The sequence below is a fragment of the Mastigoproctus giganteus genome, chromosome 8, assembly GCF_048544385.1.
Source record: "Mastigoproctus giganteus isolate SK-2022 chromosome 8, ASM4854438v1, whole genome shotgun sequence".
Taxonomy (NCBI): domain Eukaryota; kingdom Metazoa; phylum Arthropoda; class Arachnida; order Uropygi; family Thelyphonidae; genus Mastigoproctus; species Mastigoproctus giganteus.
In genome coordinates this window covers 44,749,176-44,765,836 of record NC_143582.1, presented here as the reverse complement: position 1 = coordinate 44,765,836, position 16,661 = coordinate 44,749,176, and the positions used below count along the sequence as shown (strand labels likewise).

At 39.5% G+C, this 16,661-nt stretch overlaps 1 protein-coding gene across 2 annotated transcripts in view; it reads right to left on the bottom strand.

Annotated features, from left to right (window-relative positions):
* The window catches only part of LOC150081500 (bridging integrator 3-like), a 193,406-nt gene that overhangs the window by 112,990 nt on the left and 63,755 nt on the right, over positions 1-16,661 (bottom strand). For both annotated transcript variants that reach the window (XM_090379337.1, XM_090379338.1), the window contains exons 4-5: positions 9,400-9,440; positions 226-287 (exon numbers count right to left, since the gene is read on the bottom strand). In XM_090379337.1, coding sequence (XP_090235463.1) covers positions 226-287; positions 9,400-9,440 — 103 coding nt within the window. The remainder of the gene's footprint in view (positions 1-225; positions 288-9,399; positions 9,441-16,661) is intronic.

Sequence of the window (16,661 nt, the reverse complement as noted above, 5' to 3'; positions counted from 1 at the left end):
ATAAACTATCAGAAGGAATAGACAAGAGATGAGGGAGGTAGTTTTTTTTTGCCGTATGCTTTATAAGCTTGCTTTTTAGCATCACCACTATTAATATGTGAATCTTTCTTGTAATATGTAAATCAATTAAGTATGCATAATTTAAAAACTGAAAATGAGAATCAAAGCTAGTACAACATTTTCTTCAGTCTACAAATTTTATGAACTGATAAGAACACAACTTACACAAAATTAGTTCTTCATACTTTTTTGCATCTTTATATAGTCTTTTTGTAGAGTTTTCCAACCTACAATATAAAAAACAAATAAATAAAAAGCTTATTTTCAAAATAAAATTTTAAAACAATGAAAATAAATGATACTTTATTATAATCATTATTAGACAATATATAACACCCTGAACCTTCCAAATAATGGACACAAATGGTGCACATAGTAGTGTTCATTATTGAAAGCTGTCTACTAATGAGAAGGGCAGGAAAATATTACAATTATCAAAATTTACATAATACAACACAAACATAAATAATTATTTTAATTTCCAACAATACAAAGATTACTAAACAAATTCATCAATTTCATCCTTTTCACTTGTCAGTTTCCATTAGTTACAGAAGTATACTTGTGTAAAGATTGTCATCAAATATATAAAATCTTTATTTTCCAAACAAAAATTGCTTAGCCCTTATAAATCAGCATTTGCAGACTTGGTTAATGCTTGCCTTCAAAAAATAGTTCCTAACTATAAGAAGTTAAGAAAACTATCCTGTCTTTATTTGTGTTTTTGCCTGCAGGATTTAAACTGCATAGTTATATAATAATAATAATAATAATTATTATTATTATTATTAATATCAATTTATTTCCGAAGAAATGTCCCTTTACAGCTATGCACCTAAAGTACACGAGGTACATACAGAGATTAAATATAAATGACAGACAGATGCACTGTGTACAGAGCCCAGATACAAGCCTTAAACAGCTTCTAGTTAAGATACATCAACATAAAGATACAACATATAAAAGTACATACAGATACAACAGAGCGTGGATAGTGTGGCATCTCAGAGAGTCCACCTTGATCATGATGATGGCATACATGGCTGCAAGAATGGAAGAACTGTAGGTTCTGTCCTTGCAGAGCTTCTCAATGTCTATGGCTAATCTATTCAATATTTGGAAGGAGTTATGTTGTCCAGGGAGGACATGCTACACAGCTTTGTTCTGTATGGGGATATGTTGGTCTGGCGATGATATCCCGTATATCAGGTGAGCTCAGTTTTCCAGATACAAGCTGAGAGAGAGAGAGTAAGAAGGTTCTTAGAGATGATGTGATACCTCCAAGGAAGTGTATTAAGATTGGTGACCAGAACAGATTTTGAAATTGTAGGTGTTAGCCCAGCAACCCTATTTAGCCATTTCAAAATCCACTATTCCAGGGAAAGGAACCTGGCTTGGTATGATGAGGATGCTGAGGACCATATAGTTGAGGCATATAAAGGAATTGAGATTATGCATCAAAGAATGTATTTGATGATAAGGTGCGGGTTATGGAAGTTGGATATCTCCTGTTTACTGCCCATAAAGCCAAATATGTTTTCATTCGAGTGCATTAAAGTGAGGCGAGAAGGTGAGGTCTTTGTCCCAGACGACGCCCAAATCCTTATGTTGGGTGACTTTTTTAACTGGGGAGTTCACTATAATAATGTTCACATCGTTGGTATTTTTTTTCTTGGTGATAGAGAGTTGTGAAGTTTTCTCTTTGTTAATGGAGAGCCCAATAGCATGAAGGTAATTTTCCAGTTCATGTGGCTGTCGGTTGGAGCTCAGAGTAATAGACTGGAGAGACTGGGGTATTTTGTGATGATGAAGAACTTAATATCATCTGCGTAAGTGATAAAATTAGCATGATTTGCAAGGAAGAATTCTAAAGATGCGGTAAAGAGGGTGGCACAGAGAGAGAAAACGGCCCCTTGGGGGAGCCCTCTGGAGCAGAGAATGCAGTGATTATGGTTCTGATTTCTGATGTATAGGGTCCTGGACTGAAGGAGTTTCCTAAGGAGAATTAGAATGTTGCCAGAGATCTTGAAGTAGTTGCACAGTATGGCACATAATGCACGGGTGGACAGATCGTCAAAGGCCACCTAATGTCGAGGAACACAATATCCAGTTGCTCTTTGTTGCTTAAGGTACCTTCAATTCTGAACAGTGTGTCCATGAGGTTAGTGATCATGGATCGTCCAGGTAGTACACTATGGAGGTATGGAGGTTTGTGACCGAACATGTGATGGGTGAGAGCAGGGAGTATGGCTTTTTCCAAGATTTTGAGGAAGGTGCATCCTATGGAAATTGGTCCGTAGTCGTTAGGTGATTTTGGGTTAGACTTTTTTGGAACGGGAGAAACAATGTGTTCCAGATGGTAGGGTAAACTCCTGTTTCGAGGATGGAGTTGAATGCATCAAGCAGGAGGTCTATGATATACACTGCATAGTTTAATCATGAAAACAGGGAATCCATCTGGGCCAGTGGTAGACTTGTTGGGAAGACTGTTGATGAACTTAGTAAGGCGTTCCTTTGTGATGGCTATTTTATCCAGTGATGTTTGGTTAGCTGGTGGATTAAACCGAATAAAGGGGTTTGGGGCAGGCAGGGCCTTAGTTTCGAGCGAGTTAGCCCACACGAGGAAGATGTCGGTGGTCATCAGCGGACTGTTGGTTCTTGTTGGTGTAGATTCTTTTCCCAAGTGTCATTCTATGTGCAATCCAATTGTTCTGTGCCATCCTCCGAATGCATAGGAAGCATGCCCGATGTTTTTTGTAGAGTTGTAGTCGGCTAGATCGCATGTCCTTTGCCATTTCCTGTACAGTTTCTGTTTCATGATGAAGGTGAGTTTCGCATCACTGGTAAACCAGTTCTTGGTCCTGGAAGACAGGCGGATGGATTTGGAAGTCTCTTCACGGGCGACGTCTTTTAACAAGTTAGCCAAATTGGTAAGCGTTTGATCAGGATGGCTAGAAGCAATTTTTTTCCAGTCTGTAGCTCTTAATCTTTATGGGATAATTTGAGGTTTTGTATATTTTAATGAGATCTTGAGTTGGGATTCTTTAGGAACGGACATATTGTTCAAGTTGTCAGGGAGAGCATGCATAGGCTTTCACAATCAAAGGCAATTGGGAGGTGATCTGATGCAAACTTAAAAATCGGCATTGTGAGAGTGAGATGGTCGAGGAATAAGATGGTTATGGAATAAGAGGTCAAGGTTTGGATTTCGTCTTGTAGGTTGCATATGGGTTAGCCTAAGGCCAAGAGATGAGAAGGAGCGTACAACGTCTTTCATAGCAGCTTCATGTCTTTGGGAGGGCATGTTGAAATCGCCTAAAACAAAGGTGAGCATGTGAGGCTTGAGGTGGGTTATAAAACAGGTAGTTAGCTCATCCCTTGTCAGGATTATGGTCAGGACAACTCAAGTCCTTACTTCTTTGACTTTAAAAATTGCAGAAATAGCTTCAAATGCAGGGGAGTCGCTAAGTTGTGCACACACAAGATGGTAGATGTCTTTGTATATGATGGAGACGCCACCTCCACATCTGTGGTCCCTGCCGTTGCAAATATTTCCGTATTGATGGGAAATGGCCATGTGGGTAAGTTGTCTTCCATGGTTAAGACAAGTTTCCTGGATATAGATAAAATCATATTCGTTGAGCAGGAGGAGAGATTGCAGAGGGGCCAATTTGTTGACAATACTGTGCACATTTTGCCAGAAGACCCCAAACGTGGGGCGTGGATGGAGGTTTTTTGGAATAGGTGATTGCTGTTGTAGAGGATGAGTTAGTAGGGATTGCTGGGGGATGGCCTTTTTTCTTCAGAGAAAGGTCTGATAAGTATGCCTGGGGGTCAGATGTTAGGATCCAGAACTTTTTCATAGGCAGAGGGTGAACACCTTACTAGAAATGAGGCATAGCCTATTTGCCTAGTTTTAAGCTGTTTTACTTTGATGGGGATATTGTGTTCCACAAGAAACATTCTTTTTATGGATTCGGGGCTTGTTGAGGTTCCAAACTGGGAGGCAAAAATCTTGGTCCTGGACAAGGCGACAGAGATGTCATATTTCTGTACGAGCATCTGTTTACTGCAGTGAATCTTTGATAATTGCTTGTTTGCTAGTGTTGTTGGAATTCTTTGGTTGCCATCCACTGGGGGGGGGGCTCTTGCTTCTCGATACGCATCCCTGGTCGATGATCTTCGGTTCAGTAGCTTGGTCATGTCTGTTGTTGTGTTGTACAACACCATCGTTTCTTTCATGAAACTGAGCCAACTTATTAGTGTGGTTCAGGGGTGTTGTTTGCGTAGCTGCATCTCGTTTTGTGACTACGCTGCGGTCATTAGTGCAGCGACACCGTTGAGTACTCATTTCTTGTAGGGTGCAAGCGATTGTCCCAAGGGTTTCATACAATTTTGAAGTTGCTTGCTCGATTGATATTGTTTTCCTTTTTCGATCAGCCTCCTGCACCTTCAAAATCTGTTCCACAAATTCTTTTTCTTTCTTTACTAAATGAATTTTTAATAATGTTAGTTCTTTCCGTATTGTCATTAAGCTGGATATTTTGGGTGTAGCTGATATTCTGCTGTTCGCTGTCGGTGCTGCTTTAATATTTTTGGTTTGGCTACTACAATTCAAGTTATTTTCTTTTAGGAGTGGGGGGGGGTTATTGCACTTGCTGTTTAATTTGGTTTCACTGCGGACAGATTTGAGTTTGCGACCTATTCTCGCATGTTTCATGTGATTCGTGGTGCATTCCAAGACTTTGCTCTTGCGAAGAGATGCCCTTGAAATATCATGGCTATTGGAAGATTTGTTCTCTTGGGCAGCGTTACCCTTACTTCCGGTTACTATGTTTATGCTCGATAGGCACTTCGCCACTTTTTTCATATTGCCGAATAGGGCTTTTAGTGAGTGATTGGTTGAAAATTCTAGGAAGGAATTAACTCTGCTTGGTTGTGACTCCCAAGGACAAATGTAGGGGGTTCATTCAGCTTCAGAACAATTGGCCCACATAGTGAGATGAAGTTCGCACAGACGACCTTGAGAGAAGATAACGATTAAGGGATGGGACAAAAAAGGCACGTAGAGCACTGTTGGCTTTCGATATAGCTTAATATTAAAATCATAAATATCCTTTTACCTTGTATCTTCTTTCTGGAATCACTTAAAGATCTGGGTTGGCAACTTAAATCTACATTGGAAGGTATCAAACTTAAGCCATGGGATCATTGTGGCACTGATTAATGCAATAGGCTTAATGCTAACAGCAAAATGAAGTTTTCTTTCACAAGTTGAATGGTATTGCATTACTTCAACCAAATGGAATCATTTAAAGGTTATTGTTGTTGTAGGATTTTAGGAGCATCAGTGACTCTGTGTATATTGTCTGTACATTGTGTGTGATGAGGTAAATTTTCTGTTTGCTGGACAAAAAACCTGCATTTCCAGGAGAAAAAAAACCATGCTACCCTTGACACTGACTAACTCAGTCCTGTTGTGAAAAAGGCCCATAAAAATTCCTCCTGCCATCAATGGGACTCGAACTCAGGTCTTTTCCACCCTGTGTGGGGGAGGATGGCAATTCTACCAACTGTGCTACCCATGAGGGCATCTAACAGTTAATTAGTTATTTATTTAAAATATGAGACACTACTATGACAGCCTGTTTAAAATTTGGATAAACTCAATACTCAAATAGATAGTAGAAAACAGCAAAGAGTCTGTAAAAAGAAAAACAAAACAAGCGTGTTTTGTTTTTCCACAGACGGCCATCTAAAATAGAACAGACGAACCAAACTCTTTTTTTCTTTCTCTAAATAACCACTCTTATACCAATGTTTTTTTTTTTAAAGTTAGTTTATTTAGCCTTGTTGACTAAACATACTATACAATTGGGTAATATTTCGGGAACTTTGCCGAAAACCATCACCAGACCATGCTTGGCTCTATTGTTAAAAGCCTCCTGTCTTGCCGAATGACTACATCTCCTCATTTGGCGAAACAAGGGACTGTTAATGGTACAGCCAAGTATGATCTGATGATGGGTTCTGGAAAGGACGTAAGACCACAGGAGGCATCGAATGGAGCGTGTTGGGGGAATAGTGGGAGGTGTTTTACCAAGATTGTTAATACAAGAGTTGGAAGAAAAATGGGAGACTAGCAGGTCAGCTTTATCCTTGGCTGAAGTGACAACAGAACCATCTGGTTCTGTTGTCACTTCAGGAGAACCATCTGGTTTGGACAAAGGTGGGAGCAGAGATGGGCAAAAGTTGCGGCCAATAGCTTTGGCAAGAGACCAGAATGCTCGGCTACCATTAGGGCAAGAAGCAAGTTTTCTACTCTTAGCCTGTTCAAACTCTAGTTTGGACTGATTAATAACTGCTTAAGAATTGTTGCGAGCTTTGGATGCGGGCAGAAAATGAAACAAGCCAATTACAATATGCAATGTTCTTCTCTTGAACAGCCTTAATACATTTACTGGAAAACCAAGGTTTAGATAAAGGACAAGATTTTAAAGTGGAGTGTGGGATAAAGGATTCCATTCCTGCAAGAATAATTTCACTGACACAATCTGAGCAAACGTTGACATCAGAAGTTTTGAAACAGTAATCTGACCAAGGAAAACAAGAAAAGAAATCTCACAGGTCATTCCATTTTGCATTCATGTAATGCCAAACAATACAAGGTTGGGAAGAGCCATGAGATAAAGGCTCCATTGGAGAAAGACAATCACCAAGTTGTGATCTGAGGTGCCTAAAGGACCTCTCACTTCGACTGTGTACTTAGAAGGGTTGTTTATGAGAAAAAGATCAAGCGTGTTGCTGTATGGTTAGGATTGTTCGGTATTCTTGTAGGTAAATGAACAATCTTTGCAAGGTCATTAGTAATTGCAAAAACCTCAGCATCTTGACCAGCTGGGTTGGTGTAACTAGAAAATGGAAGCCAGCTGGAGTTGTGAACATTAAAAACACCAAGGAAAATTACCTCACTGTTAGGAAAGTTCGACTGCAGAAAGTCAAGTTGCAAAGAGAGGAAGTCAAAGAGCTCAAAGTGATTAGTGGAATTGGGAGAATGGTAGAGACAACAGATGAATCTGACACAATGAGGTAGAGAGATTTTAAGCCCGAGAAAATCGAAAAGAGGAGATTCCAAATTACCAAGCCTCTGACAGGGAATATGGGAATGGACATATGCACAAGTACCACCTTTCAGGAGAAAGGAATCATACAGCGAATAATTTGGGCAACTGAGATGAGCAGTAGTTGAATCAACTGATAAGATTCTGTTAGAAAAAGTACACGGGGTGTGGCAGACTGCAAATGGAAATGGACATTGTTGAGATTAGAATTCAGACCACGTATATTTGTGAAATGAATTAGGAAGTGTTTGGGAGGTTTAGATATTTTTGAAGATAAGCTTACTCTATTAGTTTGACAATTCATGGTATATTCAATAGTTAAGAAAAAGTGGGTGGGACATGCTGTATGAAGTAATGAAATCTTTGGATATGGCGTATACATGGTAAGAATATACCCAGATCCTTGACATAACGTGGCCTTGACAATGCCCCCCCCTTCCCGCATACACACTACTCAGACTCCCTCCAGTCACTATCTGGCAGAGTAGAGGTAGCAAGATTATACACTAGCTGATCCGGAAGTCTCCTAGAGAGTTACCAATTGGTTCGGTCTGATGCACTAACTAGCGGCCGGCCTGCGAACACCGTTTTAGAGCAGTACCCTCGAAATGTAAGGAAGATTGGATCTCGCCACGATGTTCATCATAACCTCAAAAAGTCATCAATCATACTACACGATGGAAGAGATGGGGGAAGGGTTGACAGGAACTGAGCTCTGGAGACTAAACATGGGTTCCACCACTTCAAGCCTACAATAAGCAAAGTGGTGTATTGCACCTGTTGATGAGAGTCATCTACCACCTAGTACTGCCTGGTAACACAGAGGAGTGGCATTCCTCCATGTGGTGTGGGCGCCACACCTCGACCCCTGCTTACGTTGATTCAAACATAGGGTGGTCACCCAACATGTGCTTCTGCATGGAGATTATACCCAGGATTACTAACAGTTCCACCATCATGAAGGTGCAAGCAAAGGATTTGGCTGTCACAGACCATCTGGACTTCGCCAAAATTGGATCCACTTGACTTAAGTGTCACCCGTTTATCAGTTCCATCAGCGTTTTAGACTCCCAGGTAGCAAGTACAGCTTGTCTGGCATATCTGAGAGAATTGCTATAACAACCTCAAGGACTAATGTTTGCCTCCTTGTTGTTGTTATTATTTTGTTTTTAGGAGCATTAGCAACTAAGGCCATATTGCTCCGGGGATATGAAGTGGTTATTCCCTGACCTTTCCGCATCCTCCGTATTTGGTGGTCACAGGCTCGAACCCCAGTCTAATCAAGAAGCGTGTGCTATGCACTGCTGCTCCTGCCTGCGGAAGCACCTGGCCTCCTGGTGTTTTTATTAACTCTTACACAGCCCATCATATAACACTGGTGTCATATGCCCCTCCCTTTCTGCCATGTAATCCTTCTCCTGGAAGAATTGCATGTGCCATTAAACTATTAATCTATGTATTTTCCTAAACTAGCATTTTATCAACCCACCAACCTTACTTTCGTATCATCACCAAATATTCTTGCATTCCTTCTGTTCTAGAGTATCCTATCTCTAAAAAAAAAAACAATCCATTCTGTTAAATGACACAAATCTATGCTGATAAAAAATTTCTACTTCACAAGAAGACACAACTCTCAATATGAACTCCCTCTTATCATGCCTTTGGTAAAATTCCAGATACTTTCAAAAAAAAAAAAAAAAAAATATTCAGACCTTACTAATTACTTTTTATCAACTACATAACTGCTAAGTAAAGCTTCAGATTATGTAAGTTGTTAAGTACCAATATATAAAACAATATCACCTTTTGTGCCCCTAAAAGATGACAACTGTTCAACAATATCATAACAGTGATAGCCATCTATTATTACTGAATAAAAATTCCCCATTTTCACGACAATAGACAAAAATAACTACCTCCTGTGGGTCCAGTGCCTTCTGCTCATGGTGATCCCAACTGTGGAATCACCATGATGTCATTAGAGCCTATCTTTGTGCAGCCAGATGCATGAAGATAGGATCTAATGGTGAGGATCAAAGTTATGGATATTTTACTTGACTGAATCCTCTCTAAAGATATCAAGTCAGGGATATTTCATTTCCTTATATAAATTTCTAAGATGCTGGCCAAGAGAAGCACAATTTCTAAACAAAATTTATAATGTACTTTTAACTCGGAACCATAAAAAAAAAAAGGATAAGTACATTTAACTTACTGTTCAAGTTTTGCTACCTGCTTTTCATATTCACTTTCATCCTACAAAAGTATTCAGAAAAAAATTGTTTTAATGAAAATGTGCATTTCTGTAGTGACAAGTAGTATCATAAAATCACAAGTATCACAATACTATCACAATAGTATCACAAGTAGTATCATAAAAGTATCATGTCAGAAAATATATCATTTTGAAATACTTAAATTATATAAAATTTAGTAAATAATAATAATGCACACTGCAACACATAAATGTTGTAGTATACATATCTCACATGACATAAACGTTGCATAGTGCAACATTTAAGATACACTTCATTAAAAAAAAAAAAAAAGCCTATCTTGTAGTTATAAGCAAGGGAAGTCTTTTGGCTGACTCCACTCAGTTGAGTCATTAAGAAAGGTCATTGAGGCACTTCAAAATAAATCACCATTCAGCAAGGCAGTGTCCAGTGAGTATAGTGTTGTTTGATTGGCGGTACCATTTGTTACTCTGTGAAGTACACAGAACTCTATGGAGACCAGACCAGTGGAACACCACCAACCCCTGGTTACTGTCCAGACCATGGGGAGATGGGACAGGTAGTAAGTACATAGAACTTGGAAAGGCCAACCCTATACTCTCCTGAGAAGGGCTTAAAAAAAAAAAAAAAAAAAACATCTTTTTATTAGAAAGGAACATGGGGAAACAGTTTGAGAGAGAAGTAATGAGGGAAATTACAGTGGTGACCATAGTTAAGGCAGATGCCAGAAGAATCTTGCCAGGGCCAAGTGAAGAGTGAGACATGCAGTGGGAGTATGCAGTAGAATATTCATAGGCAACAGGGTGTCCTATGAGGTAGCCAGGTAGTGCCCTGTGCTGGGTATAGCACTAGAAATCCACATCAAGCAAGGTAAATATCAGCATTATGAGCAGAATCAGTGTGGCAGTTCCCATATTGCACCTACAGAAGTGATGTGAGTGAATGTGGGGATAATGTGAAGTCAAATCCAATAGTCTCATTGAGTAGGTCCATCTATAAGTCAAATTCTGAAGTTGATGTCAAGTCCTAGAGTTTTTGTGTAAAGTCCTGGGGTAGAGAGTCAAGTTCTGGATTTGGAATCAAGTCTTTAGTTGGAAAGGAGGTTGGTCAAGAAGGCAATGTGACTGACTGGAGGTTCAGAAGCTGGATAAATGAGTGATTGAGTTAAGATATTATAGCTAAGTTTAAGGAGTTGTTGTGATGGTGTTGTCATGCATGATTTTCTTATATTGAAGAAAGACCTCTTGCGTAAAGTTGTAGAGGGCAAAATAAAATTCTTGCTCCAAAATGAATTTGTGTTCTGTGCCCTAGAGAAGAATGTGAACTGCTGTGATCAGTTTTGCTCTTAGCTTAGCTTAGTGTAGTATTGTCAATTAATCAATTAAATTTATTAATTTTCATTGTTAATCAATTAAATAGTATTTAAACAGAAATCATGCCAAAGACTAAAGCAGCAAAACAAAGGGCACAAAGTAATGGGAATGCTGTAGGGATGATTCTCCTACACATCATAGCCTAAAAAAAAATGTGCAGCTTGTGAAATGTTTGCAGAACTTTCTGGAGCAGGATGGCTTTTTCTGTGCTAAGTAGTATGTATGAGAGTATGAAGAAATTAGGTGGCAACTCAGCATTCTAATGAGCATCTATGAGAGTTTGAAGAGTTGGGTAGGTAGATGCCCCAGAAGGAATTAAAATGGGGGACCCATCAACTCTCAGCTGCCCAACTCAACAGCAGGGCTCACTCTTGTGCAATTGCACAACAATGACAATCTTCAAGACAGAATGCACTGGTCCCAAAGGAGTTAGTTATTGTCGGTGATGCTATTGTCGGAGTAACGGGAAATATATTGTGAAAAAAGGGTAGGTGTAATAGGACCGGATATGTTTACCAGGGACAAAAGTTGATGACATTGTAGAGATATTGTTGGGACATCAGACATGCAGTGACACAGAGGTATAAGGAATTTAGAATTAGAATTTGGTGAGTACAATGTGTAAAGAAAAGATAGACAGGATAGGAAGGGAGGAGAGGTTATGCTGTTAATTAATACAACACATAACTACAATACAATTAATACATAAATTCTAAGGAAGTGCATCCAGTTGACATAGATGGACAGTGCAAGAGTCAGTTTGGTGTGACATAAGCACTGGGAAAGAAAAAATAACGGTAGGAATGTGTTATAGGCCTAATGACTCTGATGAGTACAACGAACAACTGTACAGAGAAATAGAGTGGGCCAGTACATCAGAATGTCTTATAATGGGGGATTTTAACTTCTCAGATATTGAGTGGAACTTGTGAGTTGGTCACTCGCATACTAGCAAGACTTTTGTAGATTTATCGGATGCTTATTTTCTAGAGCAGCATGTAATACTCTTGATCTGATTATCAGCAGTGATTATTCATGCATTAAAAAATCTGCAGATAAAGGAACCACTAGGTGGCAGTGATAATAGTGTACCAATGAGGGATTTACTTAAAGATGTAACAACCATCAAGGATAAAGAAAAGGGATTTTGCTTTTGTAGCAGTGGTCTGCAATGGTCTCATGCAGTTGTTAAATTCTATACAAGGGGACTAACTGATGACATTACCATAAGTAAATTCTGACTGGGCAGCATTCAAGGAAATAATCATAGAAGCTACTAGGCTTCTCATACCAACTCAGAAATAGTCTTCATGGTAAAAGCTGAAATGGATGTCAGATGAACTAATAAGAGTTGTGGCAGAGAAGAAAAATGCATGGGATGCATATAAATTATCAGGCAACACAGAAGATTATGGTAAATATAAGCTAGTCTGTAATCAAGTAATCAAGGAGTTAGGCCAACGAAGGCAGATTACAAGAAATCTTTGCCAAAGGATATAAAGAAAAACAGCAGACTTCTTTACTTATATAAACTCTAGAAGGAAGGGGATGAATCCGAGTGGTCCACTTGATATCAACAGGTCAACTGTTGACGATCCTGCTCAGGCTGCTGAAAAACTGAATGAGTATTTTGCATCTACATTTAAACAGGAGGAATTCTGTAGGGAAGTGGAGGCCAGAAGCTTATAAAACTGTAACAGGGAGATAAATGATTTTGTAATAACTGAGAGCCAAGTGGAGGAGAAGTTGTTGAAGTTAAATATAAGAAAGGCACTTGGGATGGATGGACTCTATCCAGTTATATAATTTATAAGGAGGCAGCAAAGGAAGTAAGAAAACCCTTAGTATTAATTTTGAGAGTATCCTTGGACTCAAGTAAGGTCCTCACAGACTGTAGATGTGCAAATGTATCCCCAATTCACACAGGGGGGATCAAAGGGTGAAAAGAGTAATTACAGACCTGTTAGTTTAACTTCTGTTCTGGGAAAAATAGAAGCATTTGTTAAAAATGAAATCTTGTTTGACTAATTTGATTGGATACTATGGTGTGTTCACAAAGGAACTGGATGCAAAAAATAATTTTGATATCATATACTTGGATTTCAGGAAAGCACTTGATACCGTTGCACATGGAAGACTACTATACAAACTGGAGCAGTATGGCATTAAGGGCAAGTTTCTGCTATGGATAAAGGGATGGTTGAAAGGGAGAAGACAGAGAGTGGTAATCAATTGATACTGCTCTTCGTGGACTTATGTTATTAGCGGAGTCCCCCAGGGTTCAGTGTTGCGCCCATTGTTGTTTTCAATAATTTTCAATGATATTGTTGAAGGTATATCAGGCTTAATGTCCAAGTTTTGCAGATGATATGAAGGTTGGCAGGGTTGTTGTTAATTGGTTTTTAGGAGCATTAGCAACTAAGGCCATATTGCTCCGGGGATATGTGTGGTAGGTCATTCCCGGAACTTTCTGCATCCTCCGTATTTGGTGGTCATGGGCTCAAACCCCGGTCTAATCAAGAAGTGTGTGCTACGCACTGCTGCTCCTGCCCACCTGGCTACGGAGGCGCCAAGGTTGGCAGGATTGTTAATGACAATACACTGCTTCAACATGTTCTAGAAATGTTGGGCAGATGGGCTGAGAGATGGCAACTGAAGTTTAACATTGACAAATGCAAATTACTGCATATGGGTAGTAATAACCCCAGAGTAATGTACCAACTGTGTGGTACTACACTCAGAGTAGTGTAGTACTGGGGATAATTGTGCAGTCATATGTGAAGTTTTCTGAGCACTGCAGATAGGCTGCAAGAGGTCTTGCAGCCTTATGGGGTCTTGTCAATGATATATCGGAATTTTGCTAGCAGGTTTAAGCAAGTATTTATTCCTTTGTATAAGGCAATGGTCAGGTCACTCCTTGAGTACTGCATACAGGTCTGGAGGCCTCATTTTAGGAAGGATGTAGAGCTGCTGGAATGGGCACAGGGAAGGGCAATGAGATTAATGAGGAGAACAAAAGGTTGCTCTTAGCAAGAAAGGCTTAAGTTCTGAAAATTGCAGCATATGGAGACTAGGCACCTGCAAGGTGATCTGATTGAGGTGTATAAGGCCTTGAATGGTTTGAGCAGAATCAATGCTGAGATTCTTCCTCTTGCTCAGATTACACTCCTGCAGAGGGCTATTTAGTTATTTGGTTTTTAGGAGCATTAGCAACTAAGGCCATATTGCTCCGGGGATATGCGGTGGTCATTCCCTGACCTTTCCGCATCCTCCGTATTTGGAGGTCATGGACTCGAACCCCGGTCTAATCAAGAAGCGTGTGCTACGCACTGCTGCTCCTGCCCACCTGGGTACGGAGGCACCCCTGCAAAGGGCATAAATTCAAATTGAGGAAAGGCAGTTTTAGAATAGATGTGCAGAAATTTGTCTTTAGCCAGTGGATGGTTGATTGATGGAAAAAACTTCCATCTGGCCTTGTGGAAGTTGATAGCTTAAATAAATTCAAGGAAGAACTGGACAAACATTTGGGTCGAATGGATGGATGAAATGGGAAGTTTTTTTTTTTTTTTTGGCTGATGTTGTATAAACTTGCTTTCTTGAATCATATGCCTCTACTAATGCTAATGGTACAGAGGGGCACTGGTAAAGGATGTGCTCCTCAGTCCTCCTGGATGCTGCATACACAAAGTTGGTTATTGGAAATAACCAAGCTGGTAAAGCTTTGATTTGAAGGAAACACGTTCTGTGAGCAAGAATGTTATGTGCAGACTTGGCAAGAACCAGGGAGGAGGCTCTGGGCTGGTAATAGAAACCTGTGATAGGAATCTCTTTTTGGTATCTCCCTTTGTAGCGCTGTCCCATCGCGATTGTCATAGCTGGTAAAGATGTTTGTTTATATGTTTTATTTCCTCTGTATGATTGCTGGTGATATCCATGATATCCGCCAGCAAGCATAAAGAGGAAGTCATTGAATTCCATGCTTCAATCTGTATTTTAAACTGTTGTGGACAACCTCCAGATTCAGGGGAAGGGTGCCTGTCAGGACCTGGAGGGCTGTAGTGTTAACTGTGTGACGAGCATGGGTGATGGTAAGCAACCTAGTACATTGTACTGACTGAAGCTTCTGACTGTTTCTCACAAGTGTGATCCTAAGGCACCAGGCACTATCACTATAGCAGACTATGGGCAGGAATATGGATTTATACAGTATGGTAAGATTCATACCATGAAGACCCCAGCCAGCACAGGTGATGCATTTCATCAGGGCAACATATTTTCCGATTTGGCAGACAGGTATTGCAGTTGGACATTGTCAATGAAAGATTTAACTGAATTAGTGATTCAAGTTATTAAATGTCCAAAAAGGTTTATATATCTTATGACTGTACAAGTATTTTTTTACAATTTTGTGCCAGTTGTAAAAAAAAAAAATCTGAATACCTCATAGGGGAAATCATAACCCCCTCCACCTAAAACTGACTTAATTTCAAAAGTAATCTTTGTTGAAATTCCTCCAGTCATAAACAGAAATCAAACACAAACCTTTCCAAAGAGTGGCAAGTGGTGGAATACATAACTGTTCAACTTCTACAGTGACTGTTCAATATCAATCCTCACTGACAGAAATGACAAATAATTTAATGTAAAATTATACAGTTAACTGGTAAAAAGAAAATTATTGAAAAAATAATGGTCATAGTGCATGTCACTCTAGATATTAGGTAAATAATACATATACTATTGGCTCATTCTGCACACCAAGTAATCCGCATAATCAAAACTGACTGCTTTTGAAACAGTCAAATGAACAAGTGATTATAGAGGTATTCGTCAATGCACTGTATTCATTATACATTCTGCATAGTGACCACCTCCTTGAGCTATACTGCCAATTGAAACTGAACAACTTTTCAACTGTTTAGAATAACAGAATGATTATTTGGTAATCTGTTTCTGTTGATTGCTCCCATATTAATGGGAGCAATCAACAGAGACCACTAGTATTAACGCCAGTAACTTATACTCTGTTATACCATTAACCTCTATGTACTTCTCTTAGCTATGGAAGGTTCTTAGAGTTTCGCATTCAGAGCAAGCATACTGTTTGTTTTGCCACTGGAAATCAAGTATAATATTCCCAAGGGTAATCCAGTACAGTATTCCCGAGGGTAAATCCAGTCTTCATTTCGAGGTGGGGAAGATGATACAAGAAAATATCTTCATAAATACTTTTAACATAATATTTCATTGGAACAGTGCATAATCTGAATAGTGCATCTGTCCCCTCATGGATCAGCCTTATGTATTTCACATATTCACTGCACATTTTATTTCAACCTTTTATGGGGGGTGCCTCCGTAGCCAGATGGGCAGGAGCAGCAATGCGTAGCACACGCTTCTTGATTAGACTGGGGTTCGAGCCCGTGACCACCAAATACGGAGAATGCAGGAAGGCCAGGGAATGACCACCGCATATCCCCGGAGCAATATGGCCTTAGTTGCTAATGCTCCTAACAACAACAACTTTTATGGGGCATAGTAAAAAATATGGACACATTTTATGTTTTAATATTTGTGTACTTTATTGACAAAATAATCATATCCTTGTAATGTATATACCAAAAATATGTAAAATATTATAAGCTAGCCTAACCATTAAGGTGACCACCTCCTTGAGCTATGCACTCTGATATACATGATGCAACATTAGGCACTGTCTTTGCAGCATCTGTTAGCCTCCTCTCCCTCTTTCCCCCCCCTCCAGATTTTAATTTTCAAATTGTGACTCCTAATCCAAATCCTAATAAACCACTTTTCAGCATTTGCTACAAAAAGAAGTCAGGAACCTTTGAAACTGGAGAGCATGG